This window comes from Melozone crissalis, unplaced genomic scaffold (assembly GCF_028551555.1).
Source record: "Melozone crissalis strain CALT ecotype California unplaced genomic scaffold, PUWL_Pcris_2 ptg000027l_1, whole genome shotgun sequence".
Lineage (NCBI taxonomy): Eukaryota > Metazoa > Chordata > Aves > Passeriformes > Passerellidae > Melozone > Melozone crissalis.
The window spans coordinates 52147453-52170929 of NW_026535805.1; the positions used below are offsets into that span (position 1 = coordinate 52147453).

The 23477-nt window shown below is 43.5% G+C and overlaps 1 protein-coding gene across 2 annotated transcripts in view; it reads right to left on the reverse strand.

The window, feature by feature from the left end:
• Nucleotides 1-23477, reverse strand: part of SOBP (sine oculis binding protein homolog) — a 111661-nt gene that overhangs the window by 41412 nt on the left and 46772 nt on the right. The window contains exon 5 of one of the 2 annotated variants that reach the window (XM_054279876.1): nucleotides 6650-6745. The exons of the other annotated variant lie outside the window; for it this stretch is intronic. Coding sequence (XP_054135851.1) covers nucleotides 6650-6745 — 96 coding nt within the window. The remainder of the gene's footprint in view (nucleotides 1-6649; nucleotides 6746-23477) is intronic. 2 annotated transcript variants of the gene reach the window in all.

The window sequence follows — 23477 nt, forward strand, 5'->3', positions numbered from 1 at the left end:
CTTCGGCTTAGATATTATTAATAAAGATCATGTTTTCTACATTTCAAATTATCTGTTAGCTGGCCTGCTGAGGTTTTTGGTCAGACAGGAGAAGATGTCTCAAAGTAGTCATTCATCTTTTTTTGTTTGTAGAACATAAGGTGTCATTCAGAACCCACCTCAAGTGAACAAGAGGGATCTTATTGTTTTCACTGGGCTTTGGATCAGAGGTTGTGGAGTCCTAAACATGGTGTGGGTTAAGAAAAAAAAGCTTAATACTTTAAGTAGCATGGTGGTGCAGGATAGGGGAAGGGGAGCAGAAGGCCTGAAAGACCAAGGAAATCTCTCAGGATCCTCTAGAAAGTCTCTTGCAGCCCAGAAAACCTCTCAGGTCTAGTTCATGCCACCATAATGTGAGGAATGGCTTCGCTTCCATTGTGGGATAGAAAAACCTATCATTACAAAGCAGGGCCAAGAAGGACACAGCCTGTGTGCCAGGCAAGACAGTGGCTGCATTTGTTCTTACCCAGTAAATAGATGTGTGCAGACAGGCCCAGGGACTATAATTTCCTGGGGACAGTGTGTGGCAGGGTGGCTGGCAGGCTGCAGCTCTGTGTTTGATCCCATGTTATCCCAGCGGGATGCTGATCATGGCACAGATGCCAAGGCACCCAGTGCCCCATGGTGCCTACCTGTGCCAGCAGGCAGGGAGGATCAGCTGGAGCTGGGTGTCAGGGCTCTCTCTCCCCAGGGCTGCAAACAGGCCCATGGTCTGAATGCTGCCTTTTTTCAGTGCATTTACACAGCACTCAACAGGAACATGCAAGTGCCACTTAGCCCTTCATTCAGCCTGGCGGCAATCAAAGACAAAAAACCATTCAGAATAATTTTTCCTGGTTTGTTGCCCTTACTTGAAGAGAAACAGAGTGCAAGGTTTTCAGTGGGGTTTTGGGGAGTTTAGTTTCAAAATACTCTGCCATTGCTCATGGACAATTTAGTTTTTGAAAATGAAACACTACAGGCAATTAATCCACCATATGACCTAAGCGTCACTGTTATTTCAGTCACAAGAAAGGCTGGATTTCATGCAGCCAAGATTACTGAGGTTTTAAGAGCATCAGTATCAATTCACTGCTACAATTTCTTTTCCCCATATTTTTGTTCCAGGGCCATAAGCACCACTCTGACAGCTCTCTGTGCCTGATCCAAAGACCCTGAAACCCACAGTGGGCTCTCCAGTGATGGTTGTTGGGGGTTTTGCACAGTCATCTGCTCGAATCACTGCATGTGCCACAGAGCAACTGATGCAGGACTACCAGTTACCCTCAGACAAACTGAGGCAAGAAACTGATGAAATCCATCAGAAAACCACCAAAAAACTGCACCAGCAGTGAGACAAGCATCTATTGATGCTGAAGCAGCATTTAAACATGGCTGTGGAGGTTTTAAACTCTCATCAGGCTCAGTAGCTCTATGATCTGGAACTCCACAAGGTGTCACAGGTCTCTCCCCCCTCTCCTCTCCTGCCCCTCCAAGGGGGCAGAATCACCTCCTGAATTGTGATTGTACCTGACAGGCTAGCTGTGGCCCTGCACCCCTCAGAGCTGCTGGCAGCACTCCTGCTCCAGCTTTCAGGCCAAAAGCCCTGCACATCCCCAATCCTTGGCCAGAATGAAGGAAGTGCTCTCCCTTTCTCTCTGCTGCTTTGCACCCAAGCGGGAAGAACAAGGAACAGCACAGGAGGAAGTGCACTTCTTCCTCTCTCTCCACTCTGCTATGAATAAGAAGAGAGAGAGAGACAAAAAGGGTGGAAAGGTAAGGGACAGAATGAGCAAAGCTATTTCTCCCTAATTCAGTCCTTTTTTGAAGGCACTGTGATTTTAAATGGACTGAGAGGTATTTTCTTCTGCTGCTGAGGCACTAATAGGGAGTGGGTTTGCTTGATACTGGGGCACAGTAAGCAGGTCAGGCACCTTAAAAAAATGAATTTAAGCCTCACTTTCTGAAACCAAAGCTCTCATGGCCTTCAAAGGATATCAATATGCATGTTTACATTTAACTCATCTACAACACCAAAACCTATCAGCCTCATCTGATCACAAATAGTCTCAGTACTTTCAAATATCAGTCTAGTAGGTACAAAATTTTTCCCACATCTCAGTGCCATAATTCTGAAGTTACCTGCCTGCATCCCCACTGCCCTGTCTGGGTGCCCCACATGTGCCCCTTGTCCTGACTCTGCCTCTAGTGCTGCAACAGCAGAGCACAGTGACACCACTTCAAGCAAAGCATCAGATGTAACTCTGGCTCACCACAGCTTTGCCAGAGCCTCCCTAAAGGCCTTTTGTTCATAAAAGAACAATTTGCATTTCATGTTTCCATTGTAGATGTGTTTTCAGAGTTTTCTCTGCCTCTTTTTGTCAATGATTAAAGATAACTAGCTGTAGGTGAGTTTGCATTAAATCCAATAGCAAGCATGTTTTATTTTGAGTCTTTTACATAATAGCTTCCAAGCACCAGGACTTATAATTCATCTCATACTGCATTCACAAATTTATCCTCCCAGAGCAGAACTACTAGGAACAGGACTTTTTTATTTCAAAGATGAAAAGATGAGGATTTTTCTGCATGAAAAGCATGGATTCAACTGGGTATAGGACTGGAAATGAATTTTTTCCCAGGATATTTATGTTTTGTTTGGTTATTTGTTTGCTTTACATATAATCCCACAGCAGTGGGTGGTACTCACATCATCTCCATAAACAAATTATCTGGAAAGCAACCTGATGTTTCATTTCCTTAACCCATCAAACCCTCCTTGCCTCATACAGCAGCATGCCAATCTGAAACCTTGACTCAATATTTGAGTAAATGGGGGGAGGAAGGACGAACTTCTGCTTTTTCTTTCCCACTTTTGTTAAAAGGCAACCAAGCATGACTCTCCCTACCCTGACTAACCTGGGTAGGTGCCAGATGGATTTTTCCTTTCTCTAGGCAATGGCTCAGGAATTTCATCCGGCTAGAGCTGGGGCTGTGGGCTCCTTGCTGGCCTTTTCACTCCAGCCTCCCCTTTCTCGGCAGTTAATCCCATCTTTCTCCCCACATCCACTGTTAGCTGGACTGTACTGTTTCTTGACAATCAGCTTACAGCAGGGACTAAATTCTGCCTTTTCCTTCTGGAAACAAAGAGATGTGCCTGAAAGAAAAGCTTCCAGCCACTCATGGAATAAGAAATTGAAATCCTGAGGCAATGCCTATGGGAGAAGAATGGATGGCTGGCCAAGACAGCATGCTGACCTGGCTCTTTAAAAATAGATTTCTTTTATGTAGTTCCCAATATTTAGCATGGATAGCTAAACTTTAGACAACATGATTCTCAAAAATACTGTGAAGTCCTCAAGGAAAATCTGATCTGCTCATTGATTAGAGCATCTTAACCATTTTGGGGTTTGTGCCCTTCAACAAATCCCAGGACACAACATACATGGATTTAGCTTGGGAAATGAGTTCCCCGTTCTAATCCCATAACTGCAAAATGGCTTCCTATACTAACCAGAATATTTAATTGTCACTGCTTTTCTTAATGAGCAGAACTACTGAACACACTTCAGGGGTTTCCTCTGCCTAAATTATACCTTTCTTCCTTCTATTTCTTATCAAACTTGCTCACATTCAAAAAAGACAAAAACCAAACAGAAAAGCTGAGCTGTATCTCATAAAATTATCTGCTCTTGTGGTGTGTAAGCGCTGAAGAAAGCATACAATTTGTAATCCTCCACATTAAATTTTTAATACTCTATGTTACCATGCTTTAAAAACTCTCCAAGTACTGAAGAGTTAAAGCTTGCTCTGTGTGCCTGTGGCCTGGGATGTTAAGATTCAGCCAGTGTAGCCTGGCTCCTGAGGGAGAGCCCTGGCATGCAGACCCAGCAGCAGCAACCCAGCCCTGGATCCCGGCTGGCAGCACTCTCCCAGCAGGAGCATTTCCCAAACTGAGGAGCCTGCCTTTGCCGAAACTAACCTCACTGGAAAATGGCAGCTGAACCCTAAAGCAAAAAAGCATTTTTGAGCTCAAGCCTCCAATTTTACCTGACAGACTATTACTCTATTTACTCTGAACTGCCCTCAGAAAACTCCAAGGATTTCCTCATTCTCAAAAGCATAAACAAGTTTCAGTTTCTCTTTGATTTATAAAATCTCGTCTGTTCCCTCAGCCAGCATCTGACTTGTGCTGTTAGATTCTGGGTAAGTTTTCACCATTGGGAAAATATTTTTTTAGAGGATCAGCTGTCCTCACTCCTTTCTTTTATGTTTATTTTGGTTTTTTTCTCCTCTCTCAAGGATACTGAGTAGCCTTTAAGAGAAAGAAGGTTTCTTGATGGCCAGTTCTGGCGAAATTAGCTTTTGAAATTTGAGCACATTTTAATATAGCATTGTTTCCATAAAGTAAAATGTAGAAGGAATAACACTACCTCTAAGTGAAACACATAGAACCTTCAACAAATAACACTAGCTCCCCCACCACCCACACCTAGGCTCAACATCATATTTTCACTGAAAGTTCCTAAAATACATCTTTAAAGATAGCAGAGGTACATATTCATTATTTGCCTACTATTTTTTTCCACATACAAATTGAGTACAGATTACATCCCTGCCAATTTTGTTTCCAATAGCATAGGAAAAATAAAACTATAACAAATTGCTTTTATTACTTCCTTAAACAAGAATTGAAACTTGTCCAAAAAAGCACATGAAAGACTAACTTTGATGACTTGAGCTTTTGCCAGACACAGTGGTGATATAATAAAGCAAAAACTTAAATGCGTATTAATAGAGGAATAAGCAACTGGGCATTAAAAGAATGCTTGATTTTAATAGCACAAAGTGGGTTAATTGGTTCGTTGATGGCTTGCACTAAATATAAAGCAGATTTTCAATGGAAATATTACATGACATACCCATGTTGTCTCTATTACTAAGTTTCTCCAGCACCAAGAAGTCCTACTGACTTTGGCAGCATCTTGGTGTGCTGTGCTGGTTCGTCAGGCCTGATTAGCAGCACAGTAATTAAGCATGGCCTTGAAGAAAGAGCTTCATTTATTTGGCACAGGAATTATGAGTACACCAGGGAACCACCCTTTGTGTTTGTCTAGTCCCCTCTCCTTAGGATGTAACACTGCTAACCCAGAAACCACCAGGAACTTCGCAAAGGGTTTAAGAGGACCCAAGATCTCCTGGGTCACCTTGCTTTTGGCTGGGGAGAATTATACTGGTAACAAACTGAACCTTCCAAGTGACACTCATGGGTTTAAAAAGCATTGTCTTTACCTAACCAAGGGCTGGCTCAACACAGGGGACGCTTGTGGGGAAGGAGGGCGCAGGCTCAGTAGTGCAGGAGTGGCCAAGATGCTCTGTGCTCTGGGCAGTGTGGGGAGCAGGGACTGGCCACCAGCCCTGAGCTGCTGCTTCCTGCTGTGGGCTTCTCTGGCCAGCTGACTGGACCTGGAGGCCAGCTTCAGTGCTGGGTTATCAGCTCATCAGCTCAACTTTCACTGCCTGTTGCACCTGGGGCACCCAGAGCAGCGCTTGGCCAGGCATCCTGGGGGTGCAGGCACGGGCAATAATGCAGATAAACCACAGCTTGCTCCTGCACTGCCACCCGCCTCTTCTCTGGTTACAACCAGAAAAAAAGAAATGTTGTTTCAAAGTAAAACCCCCGTGTACTGGCTCTCCACAAACACTTCCATTTAGCCAAATGATACATTTTACTTAAGTACAGATGAGAATAAAGGGGAATGCAAGGGAGAGACCTACGGATGTATCTAAACCTCCCTTTTCGAAAGCCATGCATGAATCTCTTTTAAATGTATGACAATTCATCCTCTGTTTACTTTAGGCAAACAGAAAAACTCATGGTGGAGCACTAATTTTCGCAAGCTAATCAAGAACATTAGGTCCCAACAGATTCATTTAATAGAAATATAATAGGCATTCCCGCTTGCTTTTAATCTTGTCTAGCTGCAAACGCTAAAATGAACAGCGAATTAACCCTGCCTTGGAACAGAGATTCTTTCACAGCTGATATCATCTCTCTTATGGCTTGTAAACACTCCAGGCTCCCTGTAAGTGCTTTCCTGGCTTTCGCTCTTTCCCCACAGCAGAGGAGAGGAATGGAGAGGAGAGGAGTGGAGAGGAAAGGAAAGGATGCTCTGGGTTGCATGCAGCTATGAAGGGGAGGAACAGGCGAGCTCTGAAGGGAGGACTGCCTGTTAGCAGAACGGAATGCAGCACCGCCACCCGAAAACAAGGCAGAGCTAAAAGGTGGATGGGAGAGTGAGTTTTGGGGTGCCTTGGGGGAAGGGGTGGGGGGCTTTCCGTGCATCACCAGCCACTCCCCGCATGGCTCTCCCTGATTTACCAGTGCAAGACAAGGTAGTAAGACAAGGCCATTCACGTGCTGACATCAAATATATGATATTTTCCAAGCAATTTAAGATCTTAAACTGTTCACGGATAGCAGAACTAGCATCAGAACGCTAAAACAGTGAAAAAAAAAAACCTATCATATTTCATAATGTATGTCATAATGAACAAAAGCCTTTAAAAAAAACGGTTTTCACTGTGCTAAAGTAACAATCTAGACTTGTTGTAAGTATGTTATTCTTACAAGTAGTTCGCAGTTATTCTTGAAGGCAAGTCTTGGAGTTTCCTTAGCATAGTGCTGCTGGGGAAAATTTTCAGCATGTCCATCTTCATCTCTAGCCTGAAGGGAAATATAATGGCCTATTTAGGGACTTACAAATAATGGAAGGAAAAAAATAGCTAAAAGCATAACAGCTCAGATCATTAAAACAGACGGGAATCCCAAAATACAACATTATTAAAAAGTTTCTTTAAATAGTCAGTACACCTTTTAGATATGAGAACTTGGGATGCTGTTTTCTTACATAGCTTAGATTGAACATGCAAATTCATTGTGGAGTAATAATTAGAACAACAAAAGACAAAACCAAAATGAAATATTTGAGCTGGAAACTGAGTAACTCAGGGTTTCAATTTACTCCATGGCATTTTTCAGGATTACATTACATATGTACTCGTTTAAACTTTTTGACATGCTTAAGCGATCCCTAGATGATGTACTTGTATTTTCAGTTTAACAGTAAGGCCAAAAAATAAATTAAAAAAATAAAAGCTTTCATACTCATAATTTACATGTAATACTATTACAAATAAATGGATTCCCCCTCCATGTTTAAGTGAAGCTTTGAAAGGAGCAATCATTGAGTGAGAACAATGATCCTTCAGTCAAATGCGGTCAAAATATTTAATGACAAAGATGCATTAAAAGTTACTGGTTATTTGTAACTACACTGTTAATTAAGAAAGCTGAAGTTTAAATGGAGACATTACCAGAGCCCATTACCAATCCTGCTTGCATATAGTATTTTTCCCTTCTCATCTCGAGCGTTTTCTGCTTTTTGAGTTAAAGCAAAAGGGAGAAGCAGGTGAAAGGAGGAGTGTCAGCAATACGCTCATTACACTGTTCATTTGAGTGACACTTGCACTCCGTTCTGCTCCATCTCATCTGATTCCTGACTGTTCACTCTCTCCCTCTCACAGCCTCCCAAAATTCACAGCTGAGCTGTCTCCCTCACATATGGCTTGCATATAATTATGCACATTCCATTTTACACTGCATTAAAATGATGAGCTCCTGGCTCCCTGCCAACCTATTTAAATCAGCCCCTGCCCAAAGAAGCCGGGGAGAGGAGGAGGGCAGAGGCAGGGTGACCGTACTGGGGGCGAGGGGTGCGGGCAGGGGCGCAGGGCCAGGAGCCACAGCTCTGCGCCCATCCCTGCTGCTGCCCCGTGTGTGCTCCCGGGGCAGGGGTGCCCGGGGATGCCCAGGTGCAATCCGGGCACACCTCAGTGCCTGTGGCAGCGAGAGCTGGCACCTCGCTCGCCCCCCGCGCGCCGAGAGCTGCCTGTCACCGCGTGTCACACGCCTGGCGCGCCGGCTTTTCAGCGTTGGCATTTATGAAAGATATTTACACCTTGCAGGCTCTGCGACTTGTTTGTCTTCAAACAGGCTTCTGCCTCTCCCCGAGGAGATGGGCTGGGGAAGGGGAGATGTGGCCTAACAGCACTGGTGATTTTTAGGAAAACATGCAGGGTCTGCACCTCAACGAAAGCCCCTTGACTCCAGCAGGCTTGACTCGGGCCTCTGCTTGTCAGCCATGGGGTGTGAGCACAGTTTGCCCAACAGAAAATGCCATTTTTAATGGTGAAAATTTTGTCCAAAGGTATATTTTGGGAAGTACCTAAAATTGATGATGATTACAAGAACAAGGGAAGTAGGAAAAAACTTTATTCTGTATGACTCCTAACAGTTTATGGGTATTTTCTTTCAAAGCCCTCAATAGTTGTGGGGTAAAAAATGTTTAAAATTTTCCTTTAAAACCACAAGAAAGAGGATTCCTGAACATCTGAAGTCACTTTTATACTGACAAAGATTTAAATGTATTCTTCCAATTATTAGTTTGAAACTAAAAGCTCTCTTTCACAATAAATCTACCTCCATGCTGCGTGGAATATAAAGTTCAAATCTAACCAGGTTTTCTAAAAAAAAACACACCTCAAAATTCTATAAATTTTGAAAATAAATTTTGTCCTTTCCTCCTTGAAGGAATATGGGCAACTCACTGAAATTCTTCCAGGTCATCTAGAAGACAGCTGGGGGATGAATGCCTTAAAAATGCCTTGCACAAATAGAAAGAGACCTGTCAGCCTGGGAAAACAGATGCCAATGGGATGCTCAGTGAGGGACAGCTAGGGAGATACTGGTGGGGCAGAGGTGTTGTGTGGGGCTCTGAATGCTGTTGGTGCCCCCAGACCCCTGAAATTTTATCTTGGCACCATGCACTGCATTGTGCATGTGATGGCTGGCACATTGTAACCTGCCAGTGACCCTCTGGAGCGTTGTCTTGGTGCACGCACACACCTTGTAAAATGAAATGGATATCAGGGTGTTTGGAGTGCATCTGTCAAAATACAGAGACAAACCCCACTGAACTTGACCTGCTTACCAAAACTGCCAGTTACACAAAGGTTATTCACCCCTGCTGACAGAAACATGCTCCTGCTCCTACTGATCTAAACCTTGCTGTACTTAATTTTGGATGTCGCTAAAATTTCCTAGTCTCAAAACCTGTTTAGCTACATACTGCCAAAATTTGCTCAGGCAGCAGAAATACACCCAATTTAGCTAGCTGGTTTCCATTGTAAAAAACACCTATTCTGAGCAGTCAGGACTAATTCTCCAGTATCTTTCCATTAATTCATTTCTACCATTTTCCAGTTGTAAATAATTTGCAGAAGGAAATACTCTTACAATGTTCATCACTGTTCTAAGCATATCAAAAAAGTGGCTCAGAATTTATCTTGCAATGGTAATATTGTGATGCATCTGTGCCTACACTGACCCACTCTCAATCACTGCTGCACACCTCGTGACTGCCTCGGTTCCCCAGCATCTCACTCACAGCAAGCTGGCATCTACAGCTTTGCCATCAGGCCTGGCTGCCGTGGGATGTTATTGTTCAAAAGGAAACAACTGCAAAAAAAAACTGAGCCAAATCTGTGATCACTCTGATTTTTTTTAAAAAAAAAAGCTTTAATACTGCTAAAATCATTATAGGAACACACTCATCAAAAAATGTATGTACTAACTGCTAGATGTGATTGAATGCATACATGTAATATATGGAACAACTCCTCTCACAGCACATTTTGTTCCAGGACAAGAAAAGGCATCAGCTCATGTTCTGAGGCCTGGAACCATGGTTAGCACTGCTAGTTTTATCAGTGCAAAACTGCTGCAACTTCACAGTGGCAGTGCCTCTCCTGGGATTTACTGATTCTCCTATTCAATACCCTCTACTGGCACACAGCCGCCCTCCTGTCAGCTGTATGGGATCCGAGAGGGAAACCGGCCCATTGCCAGCCTCTGGGACACCAGGTTGGACACTTGGCAAGACCAGTGGCACACACACACACACACACACACACACACACACACACACACACACACCCCCCACCTCACTGCTACTGCCAGAGCAGAGCACACCGCCCAAGGAGCGGTGCTGGCAAAGATGATCGAGAGAGGAAACTGCAGCTGACTTGGTGGAGGTGGTTGGGCTGTAAGGTCAGCCTGATGATGGGTTGTGTGGGAAATCATGGCCTTTAATTGCAGGTTAGATATCAGGAGCCCTTCTTAATGACAGGTACAGCAAAGCACTGGAGCAGATTGCCTAAGGAGACTGTCAAAGCCCCATCACTGGAGTTTTTTAAGAGCAGATTAGGCAAACATCTGCCAGGAATGACACGCATGGAGTAGCTCCTGATGTGGGGAAGCCGGACAGATGAGAGCATCTCCTTTCCTAGGTCCCTTTCACCTCTGCTTTCTACCACTGAGCCTTGAAAGAAACTGGCAGGAGGCTAAGGAAAAAAAAAATTTAAAAAACCCAACTAGAAAACAGGAACTGAAAGGATCTCTCTGAAAATAGCACAGCATTTGATGTTCAGAGATATGTGTGCTCATTAATAAGTGCATGATGACAACTATCTTTGGCTACAGAAACTGTGCTATTTGTTCGTAAGCCAGCCAGCCTATATTTGTGAAAGATGCCAATAGTTTGGAAACAGACTATATATTCTGTCAAGATTCCTTTTTTTAACACAACGGAGGAAGAACAATCTACAGCAGAATTTCCTCCTCTCCAATGAGCGTGGATATTTGCTTCTCCTTATTCTCAGAGAAAAATTATCTTGATCCAGACAGAGGATTCCTGAGCTTCAGTGCAAGCCTTTTTATGCAGCTTTAGCCTTGGGAGAGGAAATCTGTGCTTACATTTTAATATTAAGGGCAGGATCTTTCGATAGTATAAGTCACAAGGCAGGTTGAGCCAAATAATTTATTAAGATGGAACTTGTTAATGCAAAGCTTCCACTAAAATGGGACAATGCATTTGCAACAAAATCCTACTGCTTAGTCCACAAAACTCTAATGCCACTTAACCAAAACCACCTAACATTAAGAGCAACAGTCACTTGAGTAAGGCAGAGTGACAGAATATTAGTCTGCTTACTCGGGATAAAATTGCCACCTGATTTCCATAAATGTCCTTTGAAAGAGATGAAACAGGGAATGTTACCCCCAGATACGTTCAAGGCAGCAGGCATTAGCTGAATGTCTCTGCTAGGACAGAGAATAAGCTGCAAGGAGCTGAATGGCGTTGCTATAGAAGTGCAGATAATTGCGTCGGGGCTCCTGTCCCGTGGCGATGAACAGAGGAAATTCACATCACCCTTAATGCCATTGTCTCCAGAGGCTGGCTGCAGATGGGAACTGAAAGCTCTGTTTCCGTTTCCACCACAAAGGTTATCTCTCCTTTCACTGAAACTCGAAGGAAATCCTCGGGGAGACCCTAATCCTTGAAATTCTAGTTCCTGTGCATTTCTGTTGTCCCAGATAATCAATTATCATGCTCTTTACATTCACTGTACCAGCAATAGTAAAAATAGTACTAAACTTCCACCTGCTGGGTATATTTTTCCCAGAAATATGAATGTGCTTGCTGTGGGCTGGGTGGCTGGGGAGCCCAGCATCAGGGTCCTGTGCTGGGAATGGAACATGCCCAGGGAAGATGATCCAGAGAGGATATTCCCTGGTTCAGCAACCACACAGTTACAGGAATGAGGAAGCCCTCAGCTCAGAGAAAGTCTTCCCTCAGGAAAAGCTCCCACTAATGTTTGATGAGAGGTTTGCTCTTCACAAGGATTTCAAGATTTTCCTGAATCACAGAGTGATGGAATAAGCGGTATTTACTTGCTTGTTGCCTCTCTCAGCTGCACTCTATTTACTAATCTCTACAGTTGTAATATTTTGCCACTCCAAACATTTAAAATCTTCTTAAGATTTTTTGAAAAAGTCACAGGTATTTTGAAAACATATCAAAACAAGATTTCATAAAATCTTCCAAGACTCAGATCAGTGAAAAGAAAGGACCTAAAGTCATGCTGATTGTTTATCAAGTTGTTATCATTTACATCCCACAAAAGTTGAGGTTATCCCTTTAGCCTGACCTCTGGTGACCATACAGGTTAGAGATGACCACCCTACCCAACATTTTCCAGCCTGGGGTCTCTTTACCAGCAGTGACATTCTGCACACTTGGTGGTGGTCTATGGAGAGCTTGCAGGTCACATGCTACTAACTCCCCTTGTTTCCAGCTGCTAAAATGCATTTAAAGACAGCTAAAAATACATTAAATACTTTCCTAATGTTATTTTTCCATGTAAGCAACTGCTGTAGTCACCACAGGAATGTTATTTGATCGCCAAGGGGAGGGGAAGTGGTCTGCGAGACAATCTGTCTACTGGAGGTGATCTACAAAGTTAAAAAGAAACTGGGAATATGCCCTCTTGTAACTTCTTTACTAAGCATGCAAAAGAAAACCAGAAGGGCTTTTGCTGACTTGCTGCCTCCTCTCCTCTCCCCAGACATGCCACACAAGCACATGTACCAACACACTCGTGCACATCCCCACCCATTACTCCAGTTAGGAACCCAGCCCTTGTTTATGCTGGAAGAAGGCACCAGAGGAGAGAAAGCAGCAGAACAACATCACCGTGACAAGCCAGACCTTGGCACTGCACAGGCAGCTCTGCCCAGCCCCTGAGGAGAGGGCATACTGCACGAGACAGCTTTTGTTGCCATTTTGTTGCCTGGGGTCTCTCCATAGACTCCCTTGAAATCTCTCCCTGGCACTCAGCTGCTCCTGGCTCCCATACATTACCACACAGAATTGTGGAGTCCCTTTCCCAGAGGGAAGTTATATGGTCCCCAAGAAGGAGCAAAGATGACCCCGCAAAGTCCCTAAGCAGAGCCTGAGGTTCAATCCCTGAGCCTGAGGTATCCTCAGCAAGACAAGGCTCCCTGTTGCTGTCACAGCTCTTGCTCACAGCTGCTCTTGCCTTACTGGGACATGTTCAGGGCAGACAGTGATGAATCTAGACCCAAACTCCAACCTTTGCTCAAATTTTAGTTGCCATTTCAAAAGCAAATACAAAACCTGAATGCAAAACCACTAATGGCCGACTGGATTAGAAAAACATTTCAAGTCCTCGTGTTTAGGAGAAAGTTTGGTATGGAAGCAACTTCAGGAGGCCAGTGTGATTAAGCCCTGAGAAAATAACTAATTCTGAATATCCTGCAAACTTCTCCACTGTGCTGACAGACGAAATACTCCCTGACTTCAAAAACAAATAGTCACCAGGTCAAACCTGCTATTCTAACCAAACCCAGCCCACACCACTTCATCATCCTTTTCTGAACACATGTAAAATCTCCTGACAAACAGGCAGTTTTGCTGAGAAAAGCCAACTCAGAAAAAATGCATTACAACAAAGAAGGAGAAGGTGCCAAACTGTGGAATGATAGGGCAGTGTTTCTGAAATTATCCTCGTCAAAGCAACTGAGGATTGTCACGTTCACTTTCTTGCATAACTGAAGCACACTAAAAAATCCAAACAAATGTGCCTGCAAATCTGAAAAACAGTTATTTAAGGATCTTTTCTTCTTTTTGGTTTGTTTTTTTTTTTTGTTTTGTTTTGTTTTTTTTTTTAATGCTTGCCTTCCACAGGCTATGGCTCTCAATGGTCCAGCATTATGTATTAAATTTTTCACTCAGGATTTCATGGTATAAAATTCTCCACAGTTTATGTTTAAAATGCAAGCTGCAAACTCTATTATAATGTAAGGAATATTATAAGTGGATCAAAAGGAAATACTAATAACAGTACTACTATAGTGCCTGCTAAAGTAATAACTTCCATTCTACTGCACTTAAACATTACACCAAAAAATGCATTCAGCTTTCTGGATTCTATATAACTTTTCCTCCCCTTCCCCCAGTTTTGTTTCATATACTTTGTAGAAGAACTCTGATCTCCTGCTGGACTTTTCATCCTTCCAGGCAAAACTAGGGTATTTCTTTTTATACCGTTTGCAATGCTGTACATTTATGGCCCTTTCTACAAGGGTCATAATATATCTAGAAAAAACTGGTGATCACTTTCAGTCTCCCAGTACATCCAGAAAGAGCAACCGAATTAAAACCATCAGCGTCAACTGCCCTGGATTGCTTTTCTAATTTTTGTAGGAAGAGGAGTAGAAGGTTGGAGATGTTAAGTGACTTAAGCCCGCATGCAAGATAAGGTGGTACAGCCTCACTCCAGTTGCTCAAGCAGGGAACTGCCTAAAGCTCTCAAGTGCAAACTCTGCATTAAGCCTCATATTCCTACTGCATTCCAGATTTATGGCCTCTTCCTTTCCCTATCAGCCAATACCCAGGCAGCACTCCTGCCTTCCACAGGACTGCACTACCCTTTCTCTGACACTTCATGGCACGGTGATATGTGAGAAGTGTTCAGGTGGCTTCCTCAAAAGCTAATTTTTCAAACTGCACAAACCTTTAACCACATCATAAATTTTTTATAACCACTTCCAAATTGTCAAAGAATAAATATAATAACAAACACATAACGTTGAAATAATTTGAAATAAACTTTGTTTATTGTCCCTTTGAACGTTTTTTCAACAAGTCACTGCTGTATGGGATCTTCACAAACGTGAGCCTATCCTGCTAATCTCCCTCCTGATTCACAACAGGCCTGATCCAGAGACACTAATGGACCGTGCCTGACAGTTATTGCAATATATCCAATACCCAGCCTAAAATATGGCCAGGAAAGAAATGAAAATATACGACAGACTTGCCAGTAGCTCCCATTTGTGTAACGGGGAGCTCACACCAGCATAGGCAATAAGCTTTCCCTCTCTCTTCACATTCCCTGATTATTATCATTTATGAGATAAAATCAATTTCCAAAGTGTTCTGTGTGTTTCACTGTCAGATAGCTCAAGTGTCCCTTGTCACTGCTGCCATTTCTACATGGGTTCCCCTGTCCAGGTGACAGATTTGGGCACAGGGCAAGCACACATTTCCAATGAGCCTGCCAGAGAAGCAGGGAGACGGAACACAAGACCAAGGAGGAAAAAATAAAAGAAAAAAAAACCCAAAACAAACACCAGAAAAAAAGCCCTGTCAGATGTTAGTAAGGGTTACCTAAGGCTCACAGACCAAGCAGATAGCTGTCCCTAGTGAATTTGTTTTCATGCATTTGCGTATTTCAAGCTTTTGCATTGTAAATACCAGAGCAACAATGCGGATTTTCTCTGATTGCAGTGTCACATATATGATTAATCATCTTGACTCAGAGTATATTTTTTTAAAGCAATTGCAGGCTGGTTTAATGAACTCCTCTCCCGCTGGCTTTTATAGACTAGTCATGATCAACATACCATTAAGACAAACCTCGTGCCCCATCCCTCCCCCCTCTGACAGCCTGCCTTATTTGCCTCACAACAGTCAATATCCAATTAAGAGGCAAGGGATTTGATCGATACAGAAGGCAACAATAAGACTTAAACAGCTAGTAAATTCTACATGTACTCTTTTTCTTCAATTCCCATCTTTGTGGTGTACACATGGTTCCAAGCTTTGAATAAATGCAGAGAAGGAAAAACAATGGCCAGGTGTGGCTGGTAAAGCTTTCCCTCAAACAGGCAGTGTCTACAAGCTACTGAACAGCCATAAATGCTTGTCTGGGGCCTCTGCAAGACAGGCAGGATCCTATTCTCTGTATTTTCTGTGGCCTTTTAAAGGGTGAAGGTAGAAATCTCTTCTTGGTCTGATTACAAGCCACATGTCACTTGGGTCATTCACACGTGAAAATGGAGGGGCTGTAATATTATTAAAGCAATCATTTATGAGCTGGGCCAAGGGATGACTGGTCTGGAGAGGGGGGCAAAACCCAACAGGAACAGAATATAGGCCAGGGAACAGGCAAGTAGAGGGTGAAAAGAAACGGGAAGCTTTGATACAAAAGACATATTCTACAACCTTAATATCATCTCCCAGTCTTTCTGCCAATGATGAATGGCTGCAATAAAAGGTGGGATAGTGGCACATACAACCAGGAAAAAAGCAAAACCTGCCTTGTGGTGAGGGCCATTCATTTTAATTCCCAGCAGCCCGGGTAGAGGTCAGGGACTGAGGTCACAATATTGCCACTGCCTTTGGGTTTAACACCAGGCACAGCACTTCTTCCTCATCTCCTGCCACCTTTTTTCAAGGCTTTTATTCAAAGTTTTACTTTCAAAAACGTTTCACAGAGCACTGAGCTGATATAGTCCAAATGAAGTACCCCTCCTTTTCCAGGATTCCCACTCCATTTTAAACAAGAAGAAGTCATGACCATGTGGGATGCCATGCTCCCACTGACAAATGGGACCTAACCCAAACACCTCTGAGCTTGCTCCCAACACTGGCAGAAAGTTATTCCTAAATCACAGTGGCATGCCTGTGTTCTCTACTGCCCACTGCAACCCTCTGTCATTTGGAGGGATTCCAACAACATATATCATGTCTAAAACCAGGAAACTATCTCTTCAAACTCACAAGAAAGCTCAGAGCACACAGATCTTTTTAGGCAACGGGAGGCAACCGACTATAATTTATTTTCCCAACTTGCCTTGGGATTTGAGAAGTCCCATTCTGAGCTCTCCTTTCTGTCACAATAAGATGAAATGTGCTGAAAAACACCTCCATCCTCCCCGCTCCCTTCACTACCATCTTCCACAGGGAGTGGTTGCAAGTAGATCTTTGGCCAGGTTTCTGAATCTAAAGTAATCCCCTTCTAACTGTTCCCAGCAGTTTACTTCAGTCCCAAAGTTTTATCAGACTACACCTTTTTTTCAACTCTGTGCATTGCTATTACAGAAGAAAAAATTATACTACTTTGATGCTTAAAGATAAACTTAAAAATGGGTATGCTTCCACTTGAAAAAGGAACAGAAAGAAACATATTTTTCTGTCTTCTGCATTCACTCAAATGGCTCTGCCCCGACTCACCTGGCCCCTTACCAGACAGCAAAAGTCTGCCTGTTTTGCCATGTAATCCTGTAATCCTGATTTTGATGGTTGGACTCGCTGATCAATTTTGACAGTTGGACTTGATGGCATTAAAGGTCTTTTCCAACCTTAATGATTCGATGATTCTCTTTTCAACTTCTCACTCTCAGCTCCTGTCTTGAAAAGCATCCCTTAGGGCTTCACCAGACTCTGCAAACTCCCAGTTAGCACGGATGTCTCGTCAGGCATATGTACAAGTATTTACATGCCACCCCTACCATTTCATGGTGGCACTGTCAGCTTTTCAAAACTTCCATGTGTTTATTCCAGGCTCTTATGTGATTGCCCCTTAGATAGCTCCTACTTGCCAGTAGATATTGCAAATACTTAGCCAATAGCCTTGCTTGCAGCCCTGACCTCCTTTAATGTTTCCTCACTATTCTGTGGACTATTCAGTGTCACCTCTAATGTGCCACCCATTGTGTTGCTGGGCCTGCTGAAATCCAGCTGCTGGCCTATGCCATAGGTCTGCTGCCACAGGTGTGTCTCATTTTCCTCAAAAACAGAGGTACTGCTTCAACAGGGGAAAAAAAAGATGCAGATAGGCACTCCTCTGCAAAGCCAGTATCACAGTTGAAGAACTGGGAACTGTCAAAATCACACCCTTGCACCGTGAGTGCCCCTGAGGCCTCCATTCAAGGGCTAGAATTTAGGCAGCCTGGTAGGCTTTGCAATATTTGGAGAGTAAAGCACTCCTGATGTTTCTGCACCCCCGGGCTGTGAACTGAATGCTTGCCTCTTCTGTCTCCAGCACAGGGAGTTATCCATCTCAGTTTAGGGCTCAGCTGAAAGGATGTTTCTGTCTAAAAAGAATTTGGAGAAACCTGCAGAACTATGGCCTTTGGTCTATCATCCACTGTCACAGCTCTACAAGCTCCCCACTGTTTGGCTGAGATGTGGAGTCTGTCTTGCTCCCAGTGTATATTGCAGTAGGAGGCAGCAAGGCTTGGAGGAAACTGGTACTCTAATTATGACCTCTACATGGAAGTACAAATGCATCAAGCAAAGAACCAGCTCTAAATAAACACTTTAAGCACACTTACTCTACTAAATATTGCTGCTATCTGAAAAACTTCACATAATTTTCTATTCTCTAATTTATTCCATCAAAATTCAAGGCCCAATTCTCTTGACTGCATCCAGACCACTTTGCATTTGTTTTGTAAAGCACAGGAATGGGCTTCACCTCTGTTGTTCTTAGTACACTTTTTCTCTCTGTGCCTACAGATACTCTAAAGTGAAGAAAGCACCTACTTGCCTTTCACACAATCATGAGTGAAGTTAAGCTTAGGAAAAGGCCAGAGCTAGCAAGATAACCACTGGGGTAGTGACAGATGTTCAGCCTAACATAAGATTGAGGCCAGTAGACAGGAAAATCTGTCTGTGTTTCCCAGTACTAACTAGCAAGAGGAGGACTGTGGTGATAGCCATCATCTTTTCGTTAGCAACAGCCTGGTCAGAGAGAAAAGAAGCCAAGGAATCATCTTTTCATATTCAGAGTGTGAGTTCCAGGAACAGAATTACCATCTAAATTACTTACATCTAACTATGTAATTAATGTTTGTGTCAGTTTATTACAGGCATCTTCACCATCGATGCTGTGAAATGCAACTTAGTGACTTTTTTTGTGGGGAAGGAGCTGGAACAACCATTTGTCTCCCATTGTTTATATATTAACCGTTAAATTGTTACTAATATTATTAATCTCATTATCCTAATTACATGTGTTCTGTCTTTTTAGAGTAGCATTCCTTCCAGAATTAGAGTGTTTTGCACATCTCCATTGTTCCCTTCTCTCAGTTTAGAAACTTGATGAGGAATCACTGGCATGGAAGAAAGGTGAAATGAGAGTATTGAGCACAAGAAGCCGCACCATCGGCTGCTGAGCAGGAAGGGGAAATCTGTGAGCGCTCCTTAACAACCTGCATACACTGACAGAACATTTCACACGGCAGGAGGTGAGGCTTGGAAAAATTGGTGCACCATAAACCTTTGAAAGCAGCCTGGGTCTCTTTCTGGAAGTCTGGGTCATGTGCCTGGCACTGCCTCATATGGTGTCTCTCTTCCGCCATTTGTTTATTTGCTTCTGGCAGTTTTGGCAGTGAGGTATCGGAGTGAAATGCACACCACTCCATACATATGGTGGGAAGAATCTAGTGCATCAGTTGAATGCATACTGTACTGTATACACATTCTGTTTTATCTCTGAGCACAGCTGTGCTGTAAAAGCTTACAAAATGTGAAGCCTTCTGTGCAGCAAAAACATCGACAGGAGAAGCTGGCCTATAACTTATTAGGTTGTGACACAAGCCAAAAAAAGACGGAGTTACAGCTGACAACTCCTGGCATCGTGATGAAAAGCACAGCGGCTCAAGTTAGAGAGGGAGTGTCAGCCCTAACTTCATGTTTTGGACTTTCCCTGCCATGGGTCACAAATAGCATCGCTGGTTTGCTCTAGGACAATGACTCCCAATCCCAGTGACTGAAGCAAACAGGCAAATCATCCCCCTGGTGCCCCACTGTGCTTGCAGGCAGCCTGCATTAGGAAGGGATTCAAGGAGCGGGTAGGCAGGAGCCAAAAAGCAATTGTGCCTCTCTTCCTCACCCAGCACAGCAGCTTTCAAGCTGGGATCAGTCCTGCATTCTCTACTCCCCCTGCAAATTGGGCTGAAGGTAGTGGAAACACCTGGCAGGAAACTCAGGTGCTGGTTGAAGCAGATGTCTGGTTAGGCTTTTTTTCAGCACAACCTTGAAACAGGGACTCTCTATCTAAATCTGAGAAAGAATGGCCACTCTGGGTCAAATCTAAACTGCCTGAGCTCAGGCTTGTCCCCAGCAGCAGCCAGTATCACCCTCCTGCGGAGAATCTGAGGAGCAATGGGCTACCAGTCCTTCCAGATATACAGACCTGCCCTGAGGGCAGTGGGAATGGGTGTGTAAAAGGTTTGATAAGTGAGTTTGGCCTCTGTGTCCATGGATGTTTTACATGTATCTCTGTGAAGTGCTGAGTTAGGTGAGATGGTAGTACATCTCCTTCCCTACCTACTGACAGACTCCATATGTGCATGTAGGCAGAGGAAGTGTGGTGAGTAAGCAAAACAGAAGAGGAAAATGCAGGTGAGACGCCACTTCTAGGACACAGAGGAACTACCCTGACAAGAAAGCTATGACTCGAGACATCACACTTGCTTCCTGATCCCACAGGAATGAATTCCTTATGCTGCTGAGTGCTGGACTTCTCAGGGCTGACCTGTGCTGCTTCCCACAGACGCTGTGAGAGCTCCACAGCTAGAGAGGAAAATCCCTCCTGTCCAGCCCCTCCACTGCCTGGGCTCTCAAGGTGGGCTTCCTGGAGGATGTGGAGAGCACCTCATGGTGGGAGAGCATTCCACAGGCACTCCCCAGGGGAATCACACCCTTTTCTGCTCCTCACAGAAACTTCTTTTTCTCAGGCAGGACCCCACCTGATCCCAAGGGAAAAGGGGAGCTTGACCCTCCTGTCAGTGGGAGCTGAGGGAGGAGCCATCCCACAGGGAGCTTTCATCCAGCTGCTACCACATCCCTCAGCTGTGAGGAGATTTCCTTCCTCTAGCACTGGCATGGTGGCACCTCGTGACTCAGCTGCCCCTGGGGGCTGCCCAAATGTCACTGGAGGAGTCCTGCAGCCAGGTGCTGACCCTGCAGGGGATGAAACACAACCCCCAGCCACGTTTAGCCAGTCTGCCTCCTCCTGTGGGAGCACAGCTCCATGGCTTTTACACTGCATTGTGCCTTCTGCCTTCTTCCCTAGCCCTAACAGTGACACCCTGACTACTCCACAGTGAAGGGGGACACGACTGTCACACTTTGGGGGGAAGACAGACAAGAAGGAGCAATTTAAGGCCCTTAATTTTACAGCAAACACCCCTCCTCCTATCAAATATATGAAAATAAAAGAGAAGCAAGGGAAGAGAAAAATAACAAGCTCTTGCCTCAAGCTCTAATAGCTGCTGATGTTAGTTCGTTTTCAACAATTGGCTTTAATTGCATGTCCACACTGGGTAAACTTTCTTTTTCAAAAGTTATTTTAAATTCATGGGAGACTGCTCCTTAAAACCTGGCCATGGTTTGCACCAGAGGAAATAGTATCAGTGAAAGGCAATCAGAGTTTTGGAAGAGCTCTTACATAAGATATTCAATAACAAGGACTTACTCACTTAAAATAAGAAGAGAGACAATGGATGTGACAGTAGTCTATGTTGTACGCTGTATTTTTATGATACCAAAAAGTTCGGTATATTTTTGCTCCCATATTTTTGTTACCCAAGCAAAAGTAGCAAAAGTAGCTATCCATTAACTATCCACTGTCTCTCACAATGTAAAAAGCTAGAGGTTCAACGAATGTGCAAAAATTTTTTTTAAAAAAATAACTCTTTGCAGAACAAGTCACCAAGCTGGGTGATGTGCAGGTCAAAACCACGCACTATTCCAGGAGGAGTGTAATGCCTCTTGGAAGGGCACATTCATCAGCTATTAACAACAGCAGCACAAGCACTCCCATATGAGAGCAGTTCCAGCAGCCATGGCCTCGATGCCAGCAGCCATGAGTCTGGCCTGCAGGGTGACCTCAGCTGGAGTTTCCAGACACCCAGGCCTCCCTGCAGTCAGACTCTAGGAACTGATTTTGGAAATGGGAACTCTGGATCTGTTTTCAAACCTTGACAGTAACCCATGGAAATGAGTTGGGGCTATCATTTCTGCCTCCAGAAAAGGGTCATTAAATTGCTTCTGAGATGGGTAAGAGACTTCAGAGATGGGAGCTGCATTTGACTTTTACAGCAAACACAGCCACACTTTGGCTGAGAGGGAAGGGTAAAACACAGGTGTGTATCTCCTGAGAGTACCAGACACAGATTAGCTTTTCTTCTTATACATGCTCTAGGAAAGGCTTATCATTGAAGGGCTTCTGAAAGCCAGGAGGTCACAGCTTTTCTGGCCTTCCAGCTGTCTCTTCATACCACAAAAAAAATTCTAGGAATCTATGCCTGTTGTGAGAAAGTTCAGCACTCTTGAAATTCAACAACTTTGAATGTCCTGATTTGAGCCAAAAAGAGACAACTAGATTTGAAACACACAAATATCCACAGGAAAACATGCACATATAATGAGTACAATAGAAATAAATTTCACTCTGACTCCTAGTTTTCTTTTCTTCAGTTTTACCTGCATTTCTGAGTTCAATTACATGGTCATCCAGGAAATCAACTTAGATTGCACTCCTAGAGATATGTGAAGCAACCAGAAATGTCATCACTCTTGTGATGGCTTTCAGCAGGGGTTTAAATCTTTCTCTCTCAATCTAAGGAACGCAGTGCTGCACAGAGGAATTCAGACAATTACAAATGAGCATCCTAGAAAACAGCACTTCTGGAATGAGAGCTTGCTAGAATATTGCCAGCTACTAAGAGACTTTCCCTAAAGCATTTGAACAGGAAGGGAAAGGGCAGCTGGAGATACTAGGAAATTAATTTCTCTAGACCCTGAGCAGGACCTTTAAAACATGTTTCATTAAAAATGGTATTACAAAAAAAATACTAGCCTTGGACACATTTTTTATAAACTTTAATACTACAGTTTTACTAGTTGTAAAGGACCTTCAAAATTACCTTCAATAATATAATAATATACCCAAAACCAGTCTCTTGCTTGCCTGGTAACAGGTGGAATGTGGCAACATTTATGTCTTTCTGGGACATGGAAAGTAGAATGTAGTAATGGAAAAGAAGAAAAACTCTTGGCTGTGCCAAGATATGCCATTTCTTTTTAGCTGGTTCTGAGAAAAAGATACAACAGCCGCACTGTGTGCATAAATGCATGTATGAACATGAATCTCTAGGTTTAGTTCCATCACTCACACGAAGTAATTAGAAACTTTAAAGTTAATTAACATCCTAAACATCCTAAAACTACAACTGTTGTGAAGCAGCTACAACAGTTGCTTCACAAAAGGGTGGAGCTGCCACACGTGGCTGTGGCTGGTCAAATGCTGCAAGAGCTCACAGAAGCCTATGTGGTTTTTATTTCCTTTTCCTATCATTTTTCCTCACTCTTGGTCACCAGGTGCTTGTTGCTGTAGACAGATGACTGCAGGAAGCAGAAGTTCTACAGGAAGAGGAGTTTCTAAACCAGCTTTGTTGGATCAACTAGATCAGATGAACTTGCGCTTTTTTTTTCCCCCCACATCCTTGCTCATCCCCATATACACCAGGAAAACCTGTGTCATTCTGGACTGACTTAAATGCAAAACAGACTAATAGGAGACCCATATCTAGGCTGTGGCAGGGAACAGACCTGGAATACTCACAAAAAATTTGACAGGCTTGATGGCTGAAAGGATTTAAGCAACAGCTGGAATTT